We start from the raw sequence: 24083 nt of genomic DNA, 5'->3' as shown, positions 1-24083 counted from the left end.
ACGTGTGTGTGTGTGCATGCGTGTGTGTAAGGTCGATGTTGAACACTGTTCCCAGCCCATTTTAGTTTTGTGATATGTCTGTGTGAAAAGCGATGTTCAAGAAGAGCAAATGTAGGGCGGAGCTTTATTTTATCCATCAGGTCATGATGATGTGACGTAGCTCCTCTCTCTCTCTCTCTCTCTCCTCTGTTTCTTCTCCGAGAGTGTTTTCTCACACGCACCGCCTGCTTTTTCGTTTCTGTTCTCTTCTGTTCGCCCGTTGTTTTCCTCTTCACTTCCGTCCGAGCCGTCTCCTTTTTCGTTTCAGTCATTACATCCGCACCTTCGTTCTCCTCCATTATTTTCTCCATCAGACACTTCCTCGTGTGTAGCGTGTCCTCTCGGGCTCAGTTCTGTCTCTCTGTGGTGGCGAGCGAGTGTGTGCTCATTACCCTTCATTACAGTGAGAGCGAGAGGTCGGCGGGTCACATGATAAAGGACAACAGCTGTAATGGAGAGACGCTGTAGGCCATCAGACTTTTGGAAGAGCTTCAACATTAAATCTCTCGAGTCTCTCGTGCTTCTTAATAAAAGGTGCGCAGGATTTAGATCATTCCATTATGAGAGCACGTTGGCTTTAGTGCTTTCTAAGTGTGTTTTAGTTTATGATTCGGGTCGTTGTGCGATGTGGCAGCAATGCTTCTTGATTTCACCCCGTTTATAAGTTTAAAGTCTGAACTGAATGCGGTGAAATGACATGAAATGGAACATTTACAATTATGCATTTAGTATTTATGTATCAACCACGATGTTTCTCCTCAAATTGCTTAGGAGAAATAAAACAGAAACAAATGAGACAATTGTTTAAATGAATGTAGATTGTCGAGGTAAAATAATCTGCGTTTGAGTGAATTTGATGAGAAATGTTTGACTTCGTATTGAGATCTTCAATAATATTGACTTTTGATTGCAGACTCAGCTCAGTTTGACACGTTGTTGACATCTCTTCTGATGGAGACATTTGTGAGACACAGTTGAGAAAAGTTGTCTGCAACTTTTACTTCTAGAAAAGTAACTACTTATAAAACAATGTCTTTAAGAAACTTTATTTATTCTTATAAATGTCATTATTTAATCAAGGGTCCTCATTAGCGCCCCCTGTGTACACTGATGTGCAAGAGAAATGATTGAGATAATAAAGAGATCTCTTTAATATGGACCAAAAATAAATAAAAAGGTGTATTTTGGATAAAGAAAGTGATTTAGTATTTCATCTCATTTTGAGTAACGAAAAAATACTTTTAAACAAATCGACAAACAATAGTTCAGAATCAAGTGTATGTGCCTCTGCTCAATCCTGTAAACAGAGCAAACAGTTGCACATGCCCGCCACATTTAGACTGAAAGAACAAACGTAGTACATGCCAGTTGGAATGTACCAGGCTTTGACCTCGGACCCCTTTCAGAAGCGCCTGTGTCTGTTCTGGAGGCGCCGGCGTTGAGGTGCATTGTGGGATTTTTAATGAAGCCCAACTCTATCTGTCATGTGTCCATGGAAACGTCCTATTCATTGCCTCCCCCTGAGCAAAACTGAGAAAACCAACAAACAAGGCTGACTTTGAAACCACCTCCAACATCTCCGCCTTTTTTTGCCAACTGGATTAGACAAGCGGATGAATGAACTGTAGAAAGCTTTAGTTCGGAAGAAACAAACACACTGCAGACCGCTCAACACAATCTAGTTGTTTACTTCTAGAAAAGTAACTTTTTGTAAAACAATGTCTTTTTATCTAACGTTAAAGATACTTAATTTCTGTTTATAAATGTCATTAAGGGTCCTCATTAGCGCCCCCTGTGTTCATTTTAGTTGTATTAATTATTTCATATTTCAATTTGAGTTTAACATGTTTTTTCAGTTTTAGTTTTAGTTTCATTTATTTCCAATCAATCATTTTAGTGCCTCAATTTAAACTATTTAATCTCCCAAAGATCTTACTTTTATTTTAGTTATACAAGTTAAACTAAACAAGACAAATATTTCTTTACAGTAAGTATGAATATAATATACAATAATACAAACATAAATGTGATTATTTATGAGTGTGTGTGAATGCAGAGATTTGTGTAATATACAGTAGCTTGTGAATTATCATATAGTTATGATGTGGGATCGCGTGCTGCTGAAATGCTTTTGTTGTGTAAGCGAACGAGAGACTGTTATAGAAATGAGTGTTTAGAAAAGAAATGATGTTTTGCGTTGTGTTGTGTTAGAGGAATCACGTTGTGTTGCATCTGTTGTGCTTTTCTCCATCCTGAATAAAACAAGTACACATCATCCACAGCACACAATCACAGATTACACAGGAATATACAGTATAATCCCGTATTATTCACTTCTGTTATGTGTAGGTCAGTAATGCAAACACAATGTGCCGTACATTAAAACCATCACAGATGTCTGTAATAAGACGTGCTGGTTTCAGCCTGTTTGTTTTTAAGAAAATAGCAAAAACTTAAATGTAAAAAAACTTTAGTAATGATTTTGTTTTTTGTTGATCTATGCAGTTCAGTATAATGTAGTCTTTTAGTAGTAGTAGTATTTTACATAAGGGATAATGTACAGGCAACCGGATGTTATCGCAGAAATAATCCCCGACAGTGTGATCAGGACCGGAAACCTTGGAATGTCGCGACTGGCCAATCAGAATCAAGCATTCAAATGAGCCGTGTAATAATTATGTGATACATGATTTATGTTTTATTGACATTCATTCAGTTTTGTATAGTAATCAGTTGTGGTATTATGTTAGGTTGTTTCGACTTTATATGTTAGATGTATAATGTGGGTTCTGAAGCAAAGCTTCTGTCATTTAAAAATTCAAATAGGTCCTCATTAGCGCCCCCTGTAGTATTTAAGTAGTATTTAGGATTTTTTAGTATTATTAAAATTATAAATATGAATATTTTGAATTGCCAATTATTTTATATTTGTAGTTTTCATGTTCATTATAATTTATAGCAATTTTGGTTTATTAATTTAAATCATTATTTATATTGTATATATGTTATCTTATTTAATATTCCATAATTAATATTGAATTATTTATGTTTATTGCCCAAGCAACATTTTAGGCCTTTATTTTTTTTAAATAATACTTATATTATTATATTTTTTAAAGGTTTATTTTTATTTCAGTTTTAGTTTTAGTAGTAGTTTTATTTATTTCCAATCAATAATTTGAGTCCCTTAATTAGAATTTATTTCAGAATTGCAAAAGGGACATTTGTTTATTTTTTAATAATATTTAGGCCTTGTATTTTATTTAACAGACATGTTTTACTAGTTTTAGTTAAGGATATAACCCTGGTGTGCTCTGGTGCAGTGCAGTCTGTGTGGGATGACATCACTAAAGTGTTGTGTGCATCCTTTTAAACTGAGTGGAGACCTGCATCCAGAGGTCATCCAGTCAAATTTAAGATTGTGGGTTGATTGTTTTGACCCTTTGATCTGCTCTACACTTTATTGATCAGATTATATTGCATGTTTGAGGAAAAATGTCATGATGAGTTTCCTCCCCCACCAACTGAGTAACTTTAGTTTTGAAGCATCGAAGCTCACTAGCAATGGTCAGTAAAACCGAGAGCCTGTGACATCACAGCGTTTGTGTTAACCTTAAAAGTTAACCTTAAAAACCTCCATGTGCAGTCCAGAGCTTTTATCAACAAAGAATGGCTTTTTGTTAAAGCAGTTTCATAACACACTCTGTAAACTGCCCACCTCTGCTCCCTCGACACTTCCCACATACACTGAACTCTGCTGAGGGAGGCGGAAAGTGCCGGAGAAGATCTAATGGTGTGGGATGGAGCTCAAGGTAAAAGTCAACATTAATTCACAATAGAGGTTTCTGGTCTTATTCTGAACAATTCATGGCTGCGCAGTATTCTAAATCAGGCTTATTATAGTTAACTAAACTATTAAAAATATTTCTGTTCATTTAATACAGTTATAAAATATAGATCTGAATATTATTTAAAAAAGGATAAACAAAATGTGGAAATGTTGCCTTAGCAGAACTAAAATGAAAATTGAAGCTAAGGCACTAAAAATAAATAAAAACTAAAATAAAACTAGAAATTAAAAATAAAGCTTATATACCAATGTTAAAAATATATAAGTAAATAATAAATAGACAAAAGCACATAACAAAATTGCAAAAAATTTTAATAAAATACAATTTTGCTTTAATAAATTTAATTAAATTTGAGTTGAAAACATGAAAAGAATTATTAAAAACGGTATTTCTTATACTATTACTATTAATAATATTACAAACAATATATTTATCATTTGCAATTCAACATACGGTATACGGCTGAAGACTAACCTGGGCTGCGTTTCCCAATAACGATGGACCTTAGCAAGTGATTTTGAGAATGTTCTTCATCGTTTCACGTGCGTTTCCCAACAATGCACTTAACGCGATCGCACGCAGCAGTGCTTTAAGTGCTTACGAGTCGCTGTCCGTTTGTCAGGTGCTGAAATGTCACTTTATACAATGGCTCGTTTTTGTAGCACGCGCTTGTTTTCGAAATGTTAATTTTCACCAGATGTGCATGTGGTAGGTGAATATTGTTTAATGTTGCTTAACATATTTTTTGTGCAACGTGTAATACTTTTTCTATGTGTAGATAGGACTTATCTACTGTAATTGTGCAATGTATTTAGCACGTTCTAGGGAACATAAAAAAGTTAAAATCAAATCTGTATGTGTTTGTTGAAGCACATTTTATTGCACTTTTGTGTGGTGTGGCGGAGGCAATTTCAAGTTCAGTTTTTATTAGGGCCTATGTATTATCTAGCTTTCTAGCTCAAACAAAATGTTTATTGTACACATACATTACCAGCACTTTAAGAATAATAAGCACAAAGTGTGTTCATTATGAATATGAACCTTTCGATTAGAGAACGATAAAGGGAAGAGCTAATCAATCCAATTTCTCAGCAAATCAGGCATTCAGTTTCTTTAAGTATTGCCTTCTGCAGTCGTTGGAACATATGATAGGAAGTGTGTAATATATAAGGTTTGTAACAGTCTGAAAACCTTTAATCACATAGTTCCTCTAAATAATTAGAGGATAGTTGACAATAGTCTCAAAGAAGAAATCACGGCTGCACTAGGCTACAGCAGCAGGAGAAAGACACTGACAACCACCAAGTAAGCATTTTGACCATTTCTCTTTTAAACACAACATTTTTACTTTGCAGAAAATGTGGAGTAACTTTAATACAGCGATCCAGCAACAAACATGCATCCCTTGTTACCAACAACTTGCCCATACTATATATTTTTTTTTCTTTACTTTATTAATGTATATGTTCAGTCATTTAATTTTTATTGTACTGTGTTTTTTATTCATTTAGTTTTGTAATTTAAAAGATTTAAACAAACAAAAAAACCAAATAAATAAAAACATGATAAGTCACATATAGAGGCATGTTTAAGTTTAAGCGCAATTCTCTGGTTGTCCTGCAGGTGACTTACGATGCACTTAGGGCTTTACGTTTACTCCAGAGCCCTCGTAGATCTACGATGATTTTCAAGTGCTACTTAAGTTACGATGCTTTTGGGAAACAGACCGTAATATTAAGATCACTCGTACGATTGTTTTTACGATCAATTTAGGCTTACGACGCTTTTGGGAAACGCAGGCCTGTTTGTTTTGTGTTTTGTGTGGGTTTGTAGTTTTTTATTGTTAGATAGTTTAAAGATGATTAACGTTTTTAAGTGCTCGTCTGTATTGCTGGTAGATGCAGACAGAAATGATATTATATTATAATATGATATGATAACATATATTATATAGAGAAACGCAAGGATATTATATTTTCAATTTTCATATATATTAACGGTCACAATATTACAAAAAAAAATAATTGCTAATTTATATCAGTATCATTTGAAAAATATAAGTATTTGGAAATGTTATATTTCATATATTGGATTATAATGTCCAGTATATTCCCATATAATATGTATAATATGTATCCAGTATATTCCCATAGGCAGCTATTGAAACACAGTTTACTTCTTGGATTTGGACATAAACCGCAAGATTAAAACATGAAGCAAATGATCAGGGAGTTTCTTGGGAATGACTCACAGATAACACATGCGGTATATGACACACAGGCGGATTAAAGGAGATTTGTGAATGTGTTACAGTACTGATTGAGATGATGAAGATAAACCAGAAGCACAGAATGAGAGACAGTGACATGTTTCTGCAGTGATGCTGAGATGATGTCTTGAGTGTGACGTCTGGTATCCATGACGATCTTATCACTTTTTACTCATCAACGTCATTCCCAAAAGCCTTTAAACCCCTCACGTCCGTTAGTCACATTAGATGTAGATTTCTCCCAGATATCAGAGAGATTAAATGAGAGCAAATGGAAACTTTTGCGTAAGTCTCATCTGCGTCTCAGATATCTTGTCCCTGGTGTTTGTAAATACGTTCCCGTCAGCCCTGTGGTCATTGTCACAGTTAAATTGGGCCGGCATAACATGGTGTGAAATTAAAAGTGAATCATCGAAGGTTTTCGTTTTACATCAAATGTTAATTAACTGGAGTTTCCACCAACCATTGTGTGAATTTCCATTTGAATATGTTTCCATGTATTCTGCAGATTATAGCTTTTCAATCTTTCAGACCTTAAATGCATTAATTTCACTAACTCGTATTGGCTGCTCATATCAATCGACATGGAAAGAGAGGCTCTTCAAATATTGAATTATTGAAGCTCTGCAGGAGTGTGCCTGGAAATACATTTTCTTCAGATCGTTTGCATGAAACTGGTCGAAATGATTTGAGTTACCCTAATATAAATGTGTGTGAAACAGTAAGGAGAAAAGTTTTTTTATACATAAAGTGTATTATATTTTAATAGATTGCATTGGTTATATCTGCCAGGCTTCATTACGGTGTAAAACGTGTGTTTGTACCGCTGGGACACACACATCATCTAAAGAGGTCACCGCGGTCTCCGGCTCTCTTCCAATATCTGTAGAGTCTGCGAGTTTCTTCACATAATCACATCATGTGGGCCGCATGTCATCTGTAAATGAGCTGATCGTGTCATTTACTGACATCATGTGATGTCTACGTTTAGAGATGATACGGCTGTTGCACCAGTGCACACAAATTTGCTTTCATCAGATTCAGATCAGAGTTTCTGTTTTAACATAATCAACAGAAAATGAGAAATTAAAAGAGAAATAATTATGAAAAATAAAGAAGATACAAACAAGATACTTGTAGTGTTGCAAGTTTCTCAATATGATGAACAGTGATTTGATGAGGCTTTACTGAAGTTTTTACATAGAAAGTTGACCGAGTTTATGGCAGATACATCAAATTTAAGCCTGAAAGAAATGGATCGGCATTAGTAATACATGTCATTTAATTTTAAAGGCCTGTACTAAAAATTTTAATGAATTAACGTACTTAGTAGTCTACTATATTGAAATTGTATTAAAAACATTATATAGTTTAGAGACTATGAAACGTTTAACTTTTACATTTAGACAGACATGTTTTGGTGCACAGTCAGACCAGTAACATTCTTTAGGAAAGTGAATTGTGTTCATTTTAAGAAGTCAAATGTCAATATGAACACTCAGTCTTGTCATTCAGTGACTGTAGCATTGACACGTGTGTCAGTCATGATGCTCTTCCAGGTGACTTCCATCTCCTCTCACGGTTTCTCTGCTGTTGTTTCTGGTCTGTACTGGTGTGTCCGATTGTGTTTAGAATAATCTTTCCGTTGGACAACCTCTGCGTTCATTGAGTTTTTTCTTCTGTCACAGTCAACTTAGCTGCGGGAGCCGGCGGCGCGTCGCATCTGCTGCTTCGATTGTGGCCCGTCAGGGCTATCTAATCATATTGGAGATGTTGTCATAACAGAAGCAGCTGGGCAAGCGAATGAAACGCTCCTGGACTGACCAATTAGAATAACTCTTTCAGAGCAGACTGCCATTTTCACTGCCTGATTACACACTGACCCTCCACACACCATCGCCGAACAGCCGTGTGTGTGCTTTAGACTCATACGACCACTTTGGTCGTTTACAACGTTCCCCAAATACGACCCCTTGGAGCGTTTCCTAAAATAGCGCTTCTACCGGCAGCAGGAGAAGCTTTTGTCTACCGTAATTATAGAATGATATATTGCGCTATTATTTTGCAATTAAACTGTCAGGATGAACTTTATTTACATTACAAATGACACCGTTCACGCATTTTGAGCAAGCAACGTAACCCATTTATTTATTGTATAACATAAAACACAGCATATAAAACAGGCACAATTGTTTTACAAAACGGACAAATATTCCAAGTGTACCGATGTCAAACGATCGATTTTTATGAGGAAAAGACGCTGAAATGAGCACCATCTGCAGTTAATCTTCACGTCCTGTGAACTTCCGGGTTTAACACGCATTTAAAATGACCGCCAGACGAAATGATAGGTCAGCTGTGATTGTGAGAAAGCATTGGTTCTCGTGTATCTTGTGACCGAATGCGTCATTACGTCTGCGCTGAATGTGAAGTCTTATTGGCTCTCGATTGCGTCATGACGTCAGTCTGAACGAGCTCTGCCTACATGCGTTGCGTACATGGATAAACTTCGTCTGAACTTATTTTTGTCTTCAATTCAATGTTTGTTTGTCAATTTACGCAATAAATACCTGTGATTGTACATTTACATGTGTTGCGTTTTGTATGGTTGAGTAGTATTTAGGTTTAGGGTGCGGGGTGGGTTAGGGGTTCAAAAATATCTTTAAAACTAAAATATTGATGAAATTATTGATACTTTAACAAATACGAAGAATTAAATCCATAAAAAATTGAACAAGCTAAAGCAATAGATTGACTGTACTTCATAATAAGCTGCTGGTGCTAGAGAGCGCTCATCCTTAATACGTAACTGTTGGTCGTAATAAGGTGCTTGTACTAACGACCGACTGGGTCGTTTTTAGGGGTGGACAGTCTGTTATAATTGTTGAAACACATGAAGAGTTTGGAGGTGTAAATGAATAGATTGTAGAGGTCAAATAATTTAGTTTGGGTAAATTTGATGAGAAATGTTGAGATCTTCAATAATATTGACTTTCGACCGCAGACTTGACAAATCTGAGCTCAGTTTGACACATTGTTGACATCTCTTCTAAAACGCTGATGACATTTGGCTGATTTCTGGGAGAAATATCTAAGATGCTGATGAGACTGAAGAGTTACCATTTGCTCTCCATTTAATCTCATTGATGTCTAGGAGAAATAATTGAGACATTAAAGAGATTTTACTTTCGTATTAATTATGAGAACACTGCAAAAAAGTTGTTGAACACAACTTTGTTATAAAGTAACATTTTAATATAATTGTTAAGAAATTGAATGAAATTAAAGGCACACGGCCTTTCAAAATGTGTATTAAGTGTGATCAAGTTCAAGTTGTTTATTTGAAGTTGCATTAATAGTCTGTAATAAATTCGATAACAAATTGCAGTCAACACAACAATTAAAGGCAATCCAGCAAAGATTCGGATATTCACAAAGTTTTCATAAACTATTTAAAAAGGGGGTAAAATAATAAATGCAAAATTAACTAACTTAAATCAGTGTTAGAAATGTACAAAATGAACATGTTTTCCAGCCAAGCGTGGTGAGTGAGTTCATTTTCTTTCTCAATATTCTTTTTATGAACGATATAATTGACAGCTGCAGGTTTGTTAAACTGCATTTATTTTGATTATTTTCCATTAAAACACATTGCATATTTGTTACCAAAGCTGTGCCGTTTTACCCTACAAACCACCCAGCAGGTTTGTTTCTTTAATCCATGTGTAAAGCTGGAAACGTTTCACTTTAAGAGCCTAACTGAGAGCAGCATTAAGGAGAAATGTGTTTATAAGCCTATACGTCTCAAACAACACCGTCAGGTTTAGATAAGACTGTTATCTGGATATTAACATCACTAACCAGCTGTTTAAATGTCTCTCTGTGTTTCTCAGTAATAGTCTGCATTTATTCTCTCTCGCATGTCTCTTGATGTTTTAGTTTTGTGTGTAGCGCAGCAGTTATCAGATCAGACAGATGCAGACGTCTTTAAGATGGTGTGTGAGGTCTGCGATCGCTGGGCCGAAGCGTTTGATTATCAGAACACCAAGCGATCTGACTTCAGCAATTATTGTCTGTTTTCTGGTTGTGTGCCGCGTCCCTCCATCAAACACTGATACAAAGAACACAGATCTGTTAAGTATAAAATATATCTTTAAAGGGATACTTCACCCACAAATGTTAATTCTGTCATCATTTACTCACCTTCGAGTTGTTCCAAATCTGTATGAATTTCTTAGTTCTGATGAACACAGAGAAAGATATTTGGAAGAATGCTTGTAACCAAACAGATTTTGTCCCCCATTGACTCCCAGAGTAGGAAAAAATGACGATAAAGTAATTTTTCCTACTATGGGAGTCAACGGGGGGCAAAATCTGTCTGGTAATATCTTCTTTTGTGTTCTGCGGAAGAAAGAAAGTCATAAAGGCTTGAAATGACAAGAGGGTGAGTAAATGATGACAGAATTGACATTTTTGGGTGAACTATCCTTTTAAGTATAGACGAAAGGGAGCTTGTGCACAGAGAACATTCACCAAATGAAACTTTATTATCCTGTTGCACTACATCTATATACAGTAAGATGAGCATTGACACTTACAATAAATATTATAAATGCACATTGCAAATGCATTTTAGCCATTCATAGTCTGTGATATGAATATCTGTGATACAATTCAACCAAAAATTATTGAACGATGAAGTGTTCTTTTTACTGTATGTTGTCCAGCACTTTCATCAGCCGTGTTGAATTTATGATGTCATCCATTTAAAGAAACATCAATAAAAGAGGTCAGTCGTATAGATTTATGGGTAAGGGTGAACGGTCACCCGAGGTGCCTGCGATACAGGCGAAATATTATGTACATTATGCATATCATGGGGTTTAAAAGCAGAAGTGTCTCTTTCGTGACTTTGGTCTCTTCCTACGCTGTCCCGTCCTCTCCGGGCCCGTGTGCTGGTGTCTGCGGCCGCAGTAATGAATAAGATGCTGGGTGTGATGGATTGATCTGCTTCTCGCCCCATCTGAGTCTATCAATCAGCGGTGCTTTGCTGCTGTTTTCTATAGGAATTTAACAGGCTTCACCGCGCCGCAGCCGGAGGGACCTGGAACCAGCGGCACTAAAGATCCTTCTCTTTCTCTGGCTGCCGTCCATATCATTTGTCATCAGAACACAAATATTGCTCACGGAGCAGAGCGCGACGCTAAATCAAGAGCATTCTCCAAACGTTACGCGTTTTTCATCTTTATGTCGCCAGAATTGACACGCGCGCATGTTCACGCTTATTCTGTTCCACCCATCTGGATGATGTAGTGCTCAGTGAAAATTAGAGCTTCATTGCGAAAACCAAACGTGACCAAAATCACATAAAGAAAGAATGAGCTTCAGATTGAGAAGGACGGAATTATTTTACGTCGGACAGAACCTGGCCTGCAAAAAACATCTTTTCAGTCTGTATTTGAGTCAAAATGATTTTCTTACACAATATTTCTGTCTTGTTTTACAGCACGACATTTTTTAAAATCAAGATCAATTTACTTGCTTCTTAAAGGAATAGTTCACCCAAAAATGGTCACCGTTGACTTGACCGTAGTCATTTTTATTCCTACTGTGGAAAGTCGATGGTGACCCGTCTTGGTTTCAGAGTTCAACATCTGCCAGTGGTGTTTACAAACATAAGCATCTTAATTCAGCAAGACTTGGCAGATATCTTTTCTTGGTTTAAGCATAAACGTAAACCGAAAACCTTCTCAGGTAAACGTAACATTACATGACAATTACATTAAAACGTTAGTAACATGAGAGAATAATCTTTTTGTCGTAATGACAGTTTGTTATTTTCCAGCTCAGATGAAGAAGTGAAGTCGAGCTGATTGTTGTTGACAGTCTGGTTGTCTTTCTCTCTCTTAAACTCATCCGTGTCTCAGTTCGAGCTCCGGCGAGGCCTGAAAGTGAGACATGATCGAGATCTCTGGAGGAAGCTGACATGTCGCAGCATCACTAATAAGAGCAGCAGTAATAGAACGCAGTCTCTCGGCTCCGTCTGCTGGTGACCTCATTAACTGGCCCGTATCGGGATTCAAGAAGGGGTCAAAGGTTAAGCCGGGCCTGCTCTCTGTTGATTAGAAAGGAGGGATGAGCGGATATGAGGAAAGGATTGATGTAGAGCTGAACTCATGGAGTCACTTCTCTTTCTCTGATCAGATCAGGTTAGAAGGAATCACTTATTCTTTTTCAATCTTAATATAATGGCAGAACTTTGTTCATCACCATTTATCTTTAGGAAATAAAACATTTTGTGACGATGAGTTTTACTGTATATGAATCATTTTATGAATACGGCATTCTGTGACTTATAAAGATTGCAGCCAGTTCGCTTGTTTTTGCATCGCAAATACTAAAACTTACACAAAGTATTGTGCGAATATGTTGTTTACATTTTCATGAAATTGATCAAATCATGAAAATGAGCTAGTTTAAACGCATTAATATCTGTATGTCTCCATAACGATGCTGATTTCGCCCTGTCCTGCGTCCAATGTCTCGACCTTCTTGGGTCTTAAAATGAAACGGTGACAGAAATACTTGAAGAGAAACGTTCTTTGAAAGACGCTTTGGACATTTTCTAGGTTCATAAACCCAATGTAGGTTTGTCTATATTTCACCCTACCATCGTGTGAAACAACGAGTTTAAAAATGCATTTGGATGAAGAAAAGAACCGTGAGATGTTTATGGACAGGAGTCTGAAAATGAAATAATCTCCTAAGTGTAACCTAGGCAACCGTTTCCGTGACTTTCCATTTGAGGTTATGTTCACTAAATAGATTACAGCATCATTTATTAGAACCCGTTGTGGTTATTAGCGCCCTCAGACCCGCTGGGTGCGCTCCACGCTGGCGCACGAGTGGATTTTACAACACATTGCTTGAGAGCACCTTGCAATAAGCAGCATTGCTGGAAGTTGCATCACATTATCACTCGTGCACACCCGTTTTACCCGCACGTCTCATTTTCACAGCGGCGTGTTCAAATCCTCCACCAGCTCCAGTATTTCTAGTGAGGTCACAGGAAAGGTTGCTTATTCCTCCCTACATCACGTTCGCTTCCTGAGCTCGTAACTGAAATGCTTATTAAATGTGAAGCGCTGCACATTTCCAGCCAGGAACGCTATAAGAGAGTTCTCCCAATCAACACGCTGCAGACTTTTTATGAACTCCTTTATTCCCGTTGGACTGATGAAATATCTCCTTGTTTGTCGACGTCCTCTATCTACAAATAATGTGCTTTTCATCTGTTCCGATGGGCCCACCGCCTGCGAACTCGCAATAAAGATCTTGTTTTGTTCATAGGGCTTTGCATATTTTCTACATTAAAGGAGAGGGAAGCCTGAGCGATCTCATTTAAGTACGACTGAATTAAATAAAAGCTGTGGAAAATGTTTCATTAAGAATGTGAAGAGATTTGAATGTGTTTAAATGAAGTGTAGGGTAAGCTGTGAACACAGGGCTGTATAGATCTCACACACGGCTGTCAGGATGATCTTCTGCTTAAAACACGCTATAACAGTTCATTCAAACCAAATTGAAATCATCTGAACCTGAAGAATTAGAGATATACACTCTTAAAATGTAGATGTAGTCAATGTCATGTGCTTACGAACAGTCATGATGTTCTGTGACGCATCTCTCCGTAGTGCTTGAGACGTTAAAAAATACAAACAGATACAGTGTATGTATAGTGTTTGCTTGAACCTTTATTTTTAAGAGTTTCATTTATTTATTCATTAATAACTTATTTATTTATTTTTTATATTTATTTATTTTACTATTAGTTATATTTATTTATTATATATTGTAAACATTTATTAGCACTATTACACTACTATTAATTTATTAAAAATGCTTTTCATTTGTTATATTTATTATATAGTATATTAGTAGTTTTAGCAGTATTATATACTATTAATTTATTATATTTACTATATGGTGTAGAAATTTATTAGCCCTATTATATACTGTTAATTTATTATATTTATTATATGGTTTAGAAATGTATTAGCCCTATTATATACTGTTAATTTATTATATGGTTTAGAAATTTATTAGCCCTATTATATACTATTACTTTATTATATGGTGTAGAAGTTTATTAGCACTATTATATACTATAAATGTATTATATTTATGTATTATGCTACTAATTTATTATAAATATTTATTTTACTAATCATTTGTTATATTTATTTATTATAATACTGATTTATTATACTACTAACTTATTATAATTTACTTATTTATTATATTGTGTGGAAATGTATTACCACTATTTTATACTATTCATTTATTATATTTATTTATTATACCATTAATTTGTTATATTTATTGTATTTTTTATTAGTTTTGTTTAGTGTGGGAATGTATTAGTTGAACAGATAGCTCCTGCACCTTCTTTAAACCTTTATTTTGAAGAGTTCAGTTTTGTGTGGGAATTTATTAGCAGGACTTTTAAGATTTGGTGTATTTCTGAATGAGGATTATGAGTGCTCATCATTTTTAGATATTAAAGCTCAGTTTCCATGTGTTCTGTGACTACTAACACATGCTTTGCTGATCACATGTTTACAGAAGACAAAATACCATTAGGCTGGTATAGAAGTCCTCATGAAGATACCAAAACAGACTTGTGTGTGTGTGCAGGTGGTCTTCGAGGGGCTTCTATCGTGGACTCTCTGGACACACTTTACATCATGGGTCTGATGGAGGAATACGAAGAAGCGAAGGAATGGATCCAAAACAACCTCGACTTGAACTCGGTAAGACACGTGTAATATATCATTTAGCTTTTCAAAGATCATAACTAAACTACTGGTGATGGTTATCTTTCAACTGATTTTGTTTTGGTATAGTTCAGACTGCTTGAGGTTTACTTCATTTGTATCTTTCTTCATTTTTTAAATTTATTTTATTGCTTTAATAATCGTCTAAAATAATTATTTTCAAACTTCATAGTTGGATGCATTGTTGATTTAGTTGAGAAATACTTTTTAATATTAATTTTCATAGTTACATTAATTATATTTCTAGAATGCAGAGTTATTATAGTTTTGATTTTTGTTTGATTAATATATAGTATTTAATATATTAATATATCATAGATTTTTAGGTTTTTTTTGTTAATTTTAGTTAAAGTTTTAGCAATTTTGGTAAATAAATATTTTTAATGTTGCTAAAAAAAGTTTTATTTTAGTTTTAGTTTATTATTATAATTTTACTGCTTTAAACTTACTTCAGTTTATTTTTGGGGCAACATTTCAATTTGTCCTGGAGTTAAGTTTTTCGAATAATTTTTAGGTCAATATTTGATTTGATTTCAATGAACAGGAACTTTGTAGTAAACTAAAATAACCTTGCTAGAATGTGTTTTGTGATATTAGTTTTTGTTGTGTAGTATGTCACAGGTATATAGTGTGTTTGGTTGGAGTAAGTGTAACTGTGTAAATCTCAGGCCGTCTGAAGCGCTCGTGAAAAACCTTTCTATCGATTACAGGCTGCGCTGGAATCAATTGTTTCTTTTAACCAATGTTTAGTTGAGGGAATTGAGACCGTTTTGGTCCAAATCAAACATCGGTGAGTGAATCAAAGGCCTCTGTTGTGACTTGTGATCGGGCCCGAGTGGACTTTATCTTCACTGGACTGCTTCTGTCTGCCCGCGCTCGGATCGCTCGGCCCGTCACTGAATTCAATGATTGAAGGAAAGACGGGGAGGGCGCGACTTCTTCAAAGAATAATCCTGTGATAATAGACGTGTTCAGCAGCCAGAAGCCACAGAGGCCTGCCAATACTGTACAGTCGATGAGAGAGAGAGAGAGAGAGAGATTAGTCTGCGTTCTTTTGTACAGCCATGACTGTTGGGAATTTTCAAGACCTCTCCACCTTTTGTTCTCGGTCTCATTTCTCTGGAGTTCTCCTTGATCTTTTGAGAGAAATGTTCATTGTAATTTAAAAACTCACTGTAACCTTTGAAAGTTATCAGAGCATTTATTAAAATAAAACAAAGGGATAGTTCACCCTAATTCATTCGCCCTCCTGTCATTTCAAACCTGATCTGCACAACACAACAGAAGATATTCTGAAGAACGTTTATAACCAAACAACACTGAACCCCACTGACTTCCATCGTATGAACACAAAACCACTGAGACATTTCTCAAAATATCTTCTTTATAATGTAATATCTTCTTTTAAAGTATAATGAACATCATTCATTATTTTCAATAATTTTCCTCAGGTTTTCTGTCAGATTCATTGTAATGCGCTGTGATTTTGCCAGAAGCGTCTTTGGCTCTACATTAAAGGTTCTTGTAATATTTTGAACGTAGTTTTGGTCGGAAGCCCAGTCGTGCATATGGAGGGTGTTTTCTGTTCCGCTGGCCTTTCCAAGAATATACAGCAACACAAACACATACAGACACACTGATACTGAATGTGCCGTAGGATCAGTCACGTTATCTGAAGTGATCTCAGGATGAGTGGCAGGTCGGTTTGTTCGTGAAATGTGTGTGAAGGGTGATGTGGCGAGCGGTGTCGTCTCTCACACCGTTCATCATGAAGACTCACAGTGAGAAAGTCAGCATTATCCATCAGTCTCTGTACTCTCTGAATCCATCTGCCCCCTGCAGTTTTCACTCTTTTGCTGACCATTTAGCCTGTGATGGAGGGCCGAGCTCTTCAGTCGTGAACGAGAAATATGCAGCCTGTGCATCTGTGTCAGAGAGAAAGTGTCGTGGTCGACAAAACTCCAGATCCCTGTGCTGTGTCACCGGCGCGATGCCACGCGTCAAAAGACAATAGAACGCATTAGAACCCATAATAATTTGAAATTTTGTCCACACTGGATGCGGCATGATGCCGGTCGCGTCCGGTGTAGACACGGTGTGAGAGTAGTGATAGATTACCCATAAAATACACAGATATTTTATTAAGCTTTGGTTTTGCATCAATTTTACGTGTGCAGATTCCATAGGTGCACTTTAGAACAGCGCCACCTATTGGTGAACTGATACAAGTGAATGCAGATGATTTCATATTGACTCTGATATTCACATATTCTGGAGTCTGTATGGAAGAATTGAATGTTGATTTTAATAAATACATGTGTTCAAATATTTGTTTAAATATAATTACACGAATTAATTACGCGAATTAAGCGTTTGGCGCAAGTAAATTACATAAAAAGTCAATGCAAAGTCGCGTATAGATGCGAACTCGAGGAAGGGGGTGCGAATGACACGAATCGGGCAGCGCTAACGCGCGTCAATCTCGTCTTCCGCGAAGGTTGAGAACATTTGTCAGAACTCGTCACTCACGCGAAAATAACGAACTTTTACCGCAAGTATTAAAAAGCGTGGAACGAGTTTGGTGTGAACCCAGCATAAGTCTTTGTTATGAATGTTTTTCACATTTTAGAGTAGTTATTCTTCAAAAACTGTAGAATAATAAGTCTAAAACTTATTCTTTATATTACTTTTTTTTATTCTTTCCGGAAACAGTCTATTTAAAGAAACATAATAATAATAATACATGAAACGACTGACCATTCAGAGCACACGTTTTAGAAAGGCTGGGCATAGAAGAGCTACAATAATGTACGGTATGTGAAAAATAATGATTTTTTTCATCCTTAAAATGTATAAACACATTGTATTACACAAAAAACACACGTTTATAATGTTTTAAATCATGTCATATGACTCGTTTAATCTCATAAAGGATGCCTTAAGATCACAATAGTACAAATTAAGTACAAATGAAACTGAAACTAACAAAAGCACTGCTAAAACTATTTGAATCAAAAGTAAATCAAAGTAAAAGGAGTCAAAGTGTGGAAATCAAATTATTTATCAAATACAAAATGCAAATATTTTGTATTATTTATCAGGTTTATCTGATACTACAACTCAACTCCATTGATCTAAAGAAAGAAAAACTCTAAAATCTTTTTTAATTTAGCGTTGTACTTCAGCAGATTTCACCGCGGCACTGCCGTGCGAGTCTCAATCAGGTCCTTGAGTGGCTCATTACATTCTCTGAGCTTTCCTGAGATGCTTTTATCTCATAAATATGTATATAAATGGAGTCCCGCGTCTTTCTGCGCAGCGTCTGTTTGATGAATCTGTGAGACACGAGTTTCGTACATCGGGAGGTAAAGAAAAGAATGAGATGCTAGGTCGATAGGTCGACCCGGTCGGATCTCTGGCCGGCCAGACAGTGGGTGGAACCGATCCAGAAAGATTGAGCTTGTGGGCTGTAATCTGGTGAAACGTTAGGAAGACGGAACGGGTCTGATGCAGGACGAGTCTTGTAGAGATTTGAAATATCCCCTCATCCGTGAGAGGAATGAATCTACCTGTGATGTACTATAAGCAATTCTGAGGTAATCCTGGCGGTACCACGGGGCCAGAACGGAGTCAAACGCATTTATCCTGAGGTCAGGAGAATGAATTTATTCAGAAGAACTACTCTTCTGGCTTTCTAAAGCGAATGCAAACAGAGAAGAACCCGAATGGCTGTGTTTATACTGCAGGCGGTGCCATCTGAATAATGTGATTAGTTCTGTTCTGTAGCGGTGGTGTGATTCAACACCGCTAAACTCAAATCAGCCAATCACAGAGTGAATGTAAAGGGTAATTGAAGACAATTTAAGCTCTCCAAGAAGCACTTTCTTATTACCGTGTGATTTGATTGCCCTATTCACACGTTCAGACGCTCGGGCTGAATGTTGGCAGCGCTGGCGGCGGGCGATGAGAGATCTGACTGAAGTTACGAGCGATAGGCCTGTTACTCTCTCTTCTCTCATTAACATGACTGACACTTCTCTAGAGGTGAGTCAACACCTCGCTGCTCACCTAAGAGTGTTACGCTAACATGAAAACAACCATTTATATAGAAAACCTTTCGTCAGTTGGTGGTGTGATTTGACTAAGACCACCCAAATGTATACTCAAGTAAGGTGGGCGTACCTGTCAGTACAACTGAAGAGGAACCTGATGTTCCAAATATGGTCAGAGGCGTTACATTTCCCTCACACGCTTGCAGTATTCCACCAATCACTATGCACTGGTGAACTGGCCAATCATAGCACACCTCGCATTTCAGAGCCATGAGCTTTGTTAAAACATCTGTGCGTTTCAGAGAGGCGGAGCAAAGAGGAGATACAAACATGCACGGTGTGAGGAAAATACAGCGTTTTTAACCTTAAATCGTGTATACACATTGCATTACATCTAAAACAAACCATAATATTCGTTTTAGCCGCGTCATATGACCCCTTTAAAGAATCTGTATCAGCATCTGGTGATTAAGGGAATTACATGAAGAAGCATTCGATTTAAAGACTTCATGACTGGATTTGCCAGTTGATTTTTTGGGGGAGGTTTTCAGTTTAGTTTGAGGTGACGCAAGTAAACTCGACATTAACAAGGAAAATGTTGTATTACACTTTGCTTTTGACTAAAAAAATCCCATGAAAACACAAAACAATTTCTGGCAGCTGTTGTGCAGAAACACACTGTAAAATAACATTTTTTTCTGTGAAATTACATGTTTTATTGTAAATTTCCAGTATTTTCTGTAATTTGACGGTTTTTGACTGTATCTGTAAAAATCTGTTAAAAATAGTCAAATTTCATAAGATTACAGTTTTTACATTATACGTAAAAAAATCTATAGAAATAACAGTCAAATTTCAAATTGTTTTACAATAGTGTTTAATATTGCTGCTGTCCTACTGAAACCTCATATCTCCATAGTTTGTGATTTTTATTTTTTAACATAAATTATTATAGACACCCTTTATGTTTGTTACTTGGTTTTGTAAATATCTAACTCATAGAACGTATTAAAAAGTGCTTGTCAACTTTGACAACACATATTTAATCATTTTTAAAAAGTAGTGTTTTTTCAATTTCCTGAAAAACAGCACATCTGAGGTTTCGGAAGGACAGTGACAATAAAAGTGTTTGATGATGACAATGCTGTGAAATGATTTTTTGTATCTAAAAGTATTGAATCATTTTTGATTTCAAAATATTGATTGAATATTGAAAAATGTGTGTTCTTGTAGCTGGACTGGTAGAGCAATTGTGTTAGCAACGCAGAGGTCATGAGTTCCGTTTGCAAGGAACACACATTCTAATGAAAACAAATGTATAGATTGAGCGCTGCGCTGCGTGTCGATTTGAATTAAAGCTTCTGCCAAATGCATTGATGAGTGAGAAATGCAAAATATTTATTTCATTTGTAACTGCTTTTCATTGAAATCTCCAGTTAATTCCTGAAGGACGTCCTGTAAAGTTTAGGCTTAGCAAAGGATTCCTCACACCTGAAATGCTCAAATTCACTTACTCTGTCTCCTAGAATTAGTACCAGAGATACAGGCGCTTATTTGCATGGACAAGCCTGACATTTCCAAATATTTTCAGTCTGAATTTGACAGCATTACTGCTCATTTAAGCGTAGTGTAAATGATATTTCACAGAAAGAGACGCATTGATTAAGAGGGCGGATAATGAGCGTGTTTCTTCAGCTCTTCTCCGGTAAAAGTCTCTGGGCGTCAAAAATAATCAAATTTATAGTGTTCTTCAACCCCTGAAGTGTTGAAGAGATTGGTGATACGTGTAAATGCTTACGTGTAGATGATAAAGTTTATAAATCAGTATTTGTGTGTCTGGTAGAGCAGTGGTTCTCAAACTGGGGGCCGTGGCCCCCTGGGGGTCCCCAAGATGGATCCAGGGGGGCCACAGATTTTGTGGCATTTTATGAAATATAGAAATTTATCATAGATTTTATGCAATCAAACATCAGAAAAATGACACCACCAACCAAACGAATTGAGGTTCCAGCATTGTGTAACTGAATGTTTTTGGTTTAATTAAAATTCTAAGTTTAAGATTATACGTCTTTATATGGGGGGCCGCAAACGATGCACTTAACACAAAGGGGGCCTTACAACGTAAAAGTTTGAGAACCACTGTGGTAGAGATGTCATGCTTCACATATTGTTTTTCTCTGTGACAGGTTTGATGTTTTTACATCACTTACACCATTTACTCTTTATAGTTATAGTTTTGTATTTTTTGTAATTCATTTGCTTATTTCAAGTTTATGAAATATGGAATTTCGTATACACAATAATAGTGGTGCTTTAAGAGACATGACAAAATAGATTACTAATGCAATTGCAAATATTCATCAATTTGTTGTATACTGCCTTATTTAATTAATTATTTTATTTATATATTTTGTCATTTTATTTTAATTATATATTTGATGTTATTCGTTTAATATTTGTATTAAATCAGCATTCAGTAAGAATATTTCCATAATCTATATAAATACAGTATCTTTATATATTTTTTGATGATTAAAATTCAGCCTTATTTATCTTTCTTAATGGATATGTCATGATAAAAATGTATTTTATTTTGGATTGAAATGCGACCTCCACATGTGTCGATCATTTGACCGTGTATCAGTCAATAACTTTAGCAAAGTGTCTCGTAGAAATCTTTTTTGAAGTGTAATTTATTCTTGTGACTAAAGGCTGTTCTCAGAAATCATTATTTCTTCCCCAAACTAATCTCTCTAAGTACTGAAGTTTAACAACTGACTGCGCAGCCGCAAACACAGTAAATATCACCGCAGGCGTAAGGCCCGAGGCTAGAAGCAAATCACATCTTGTTGTAGTGTTTCTTTCCAGACTTCTGTTTATTCCTTAGTAGTTCAATTAGTCTTCCAGATTGAATTTGAATGAATATCAATTTTATCTTGATGAAGTTGAATTTGATTTTCGATTGTCTTAATTTCAGCAGAATCCCTCTGCCTCTGAGCTCCGAACGCATCGATTCAAGCTTTAGATTTGTTCCTTTGTGAATGAAGTAGCATGTTAAAGAAGAATCCGGAACACACGTGTTCCTTTAGGATGTTCTAGTAAATATCTGCTGTGTGGTCATTTCACAAGGTCAGGTTCAGATGTGTTTTCATGCCTTAATGTACATTTGGACTAGATTTATGCCTTTTAAGGATTAATGTATTAATAATTCATGTTACGGTCAGTTAGGTAATTTCCTGTAGTTGTGGGATTGTGTGATGGATGAAGGTGACCTGAGAGAATGAATTTTTTTTCAAGAATATGTTACTTTTGATACTTAATATAATAATACAATTTCTCATTCTCACCTGGAATTATGCAAAAGCATTATGTTCTCGCTGCATACAGTGAATATACTGGCTTTGTTTTACAGTAAATGCAGTAATGAAGTGTTGGGAAGATGGATTTCTCTGATTGATTCTCTGTTGTATGTGATTTGTCTCTGCCCAGATGCAGGGATATAATCAAATATCATGTAGAAAACTAGCTGTAAGTTTGATTCGCACATAGATAATCCTTCATCTTGTTCGTGATGTGATTTATCGTGCACTACAAACACATACTGTTCGAGATAGGAAAAGATAGGATTTCGTGTCCATTTTGAATGTTGGTTTTTTATTAGCAGTACAAATGATATGATCATTAGATATACAACAGCTTTGTCATAGCAATAACATGAGGCCATCATACATTAGGAACAGACAGATAGTTGGGGACCGCCACAAACACATTCCCCCATCGCCTCTCTTGTAAACCAAACCGGGCAGCCCGTCTTTTAAATCTGTCCCGGTTACACTCGACTGCTTACCGGCATGCCAGGTTCACAAAACACAAGGCAGCGCATTTCCGAGCTTAAACCTCGAGGAGCTTTCAGCGCGCTGTATTTTTAGCCCCTGTAATTTCATTCAATATCTCGCTGCGTTCCATTTTTGAGCTACCAACAATAGTGTCGCTGTGGCATCTCTCCATACACCTTTCCTGTACACGGCCTGTCATGTGCTCGTAAGATTGTGACTTTAAAATGATAATTTAGTGCCATGAGCCATGCCATTACCCATGAGCACACAGCAGGCCAGATGTCCACTGCATATAATAACACAATACACACCTGATTGAAAGCACCGAAGGCTTATGACCTGCTTTAAAGTGGCACGTATTAAAGGAATACTGCGTCCAAAATGAACACTTTAAATCTACCTCATGTCACTGTATGCTGTTATTTACAAAAGAATATATTACGATATGGTGAATAATTCTGTCACTCAGTAATGTCCACTATGCAGGCCGCTCACGGTTGCTTAGCAACGTTACAACTCCCAGCATCCATGTGCACAGATGCGTCAAGCGCAGCTCATCCATTCAGACTACAGACTGGACTTTTGTGTTTTTTAAACACACACATATAATGCGGATCGACTGTTTTATTTACGAGTTTAATCGTATTTCTTTTCAATCCCGTCTTCATTCACAGCGTTCTGCTTTCTGAAAAGCAAAGGAGGTTCTGAGAAGCTTCTTTTTCATCTCCGTGGATTATGTGGCAGCTTCATTTATTTAAACTTGAAATGATTTGGGATTGCTTTCTATTGGCTTAGAGTGAACCTGAGTGGAGAAGAAATGTGTTTGGCTCGGACCGTCTGCTGTCTTTGTTCAACGAGTTCAGGCCGTGTTAAAGCTCCAGGTGTCTTTAGATGTGGTGTAATTGTGACCGAGGGTCTTGTTGATCAGCACATCAATGAATAGATGGAGAAAGTGATTATCCTCTACAGGTTTCTCCTGTGGCTCTCTTATCATCTCTTGAGATTATTCTGCTTTCTTCCTGTGAGCAAGTCAATACGTACTCTAGTCACATCATCCTTTGGAGGACTCAAGTGACGGCAATTATTTACCGCTCTTATCTTAATCTTTTCTCTGTACAGTATCGTTTACTTATGCACTGTGTTATCACGTTTTAATACGTGACAATAAAACACGTGAAGATTTCTCCAATTTGTGTAGC

At 36.4% G+C, this 24083-nt stretch overlaps 1 protein-coding gene across 2 annotated transcripts in view; it reads left to right on the top strand.

Moving 5' to 3' along the window:
- LOC130557580 (mannosyl-oligosaccharide 1,2-alpha-mannosidase IA) overlaps positions 1–24083 on the top strand; it is a 150960-nt gene that overhangs the window by 72935 nt on the left and 53942 nt on the right. For both annotated transcript variants that reach the window (XM_057339462.1, XM_057339461.1), the window contains exon 3: positions 14857–14972. In XM_057339462.1, coding sequence (XP_057195445.1) covers positions 14857–14972 — 116 coding nt within the window. The remainder of the gene's footprint in view (positions 1–14856; positions 14973–24083) is intronic.

The sequence above is a fragment of the Triplophysa rosa genome, linkage group LG8 (assembly GCF_024868665.1).
Source record: "Triplophysa rosa linkage group LG8, Trosa_1v2, whole genome shotgun sequence".
Taxonomy (NCBI): domain Eukaryota; kingdom Metazoa; phylum Chordata; class Actinopteri; order Cypriniformes; family Nemacheilidae; genus Triplophysa; species Triplophysa rosa.
This window is presented reverse-complemented; position numbering and strand designations above follow the sequence as displayed.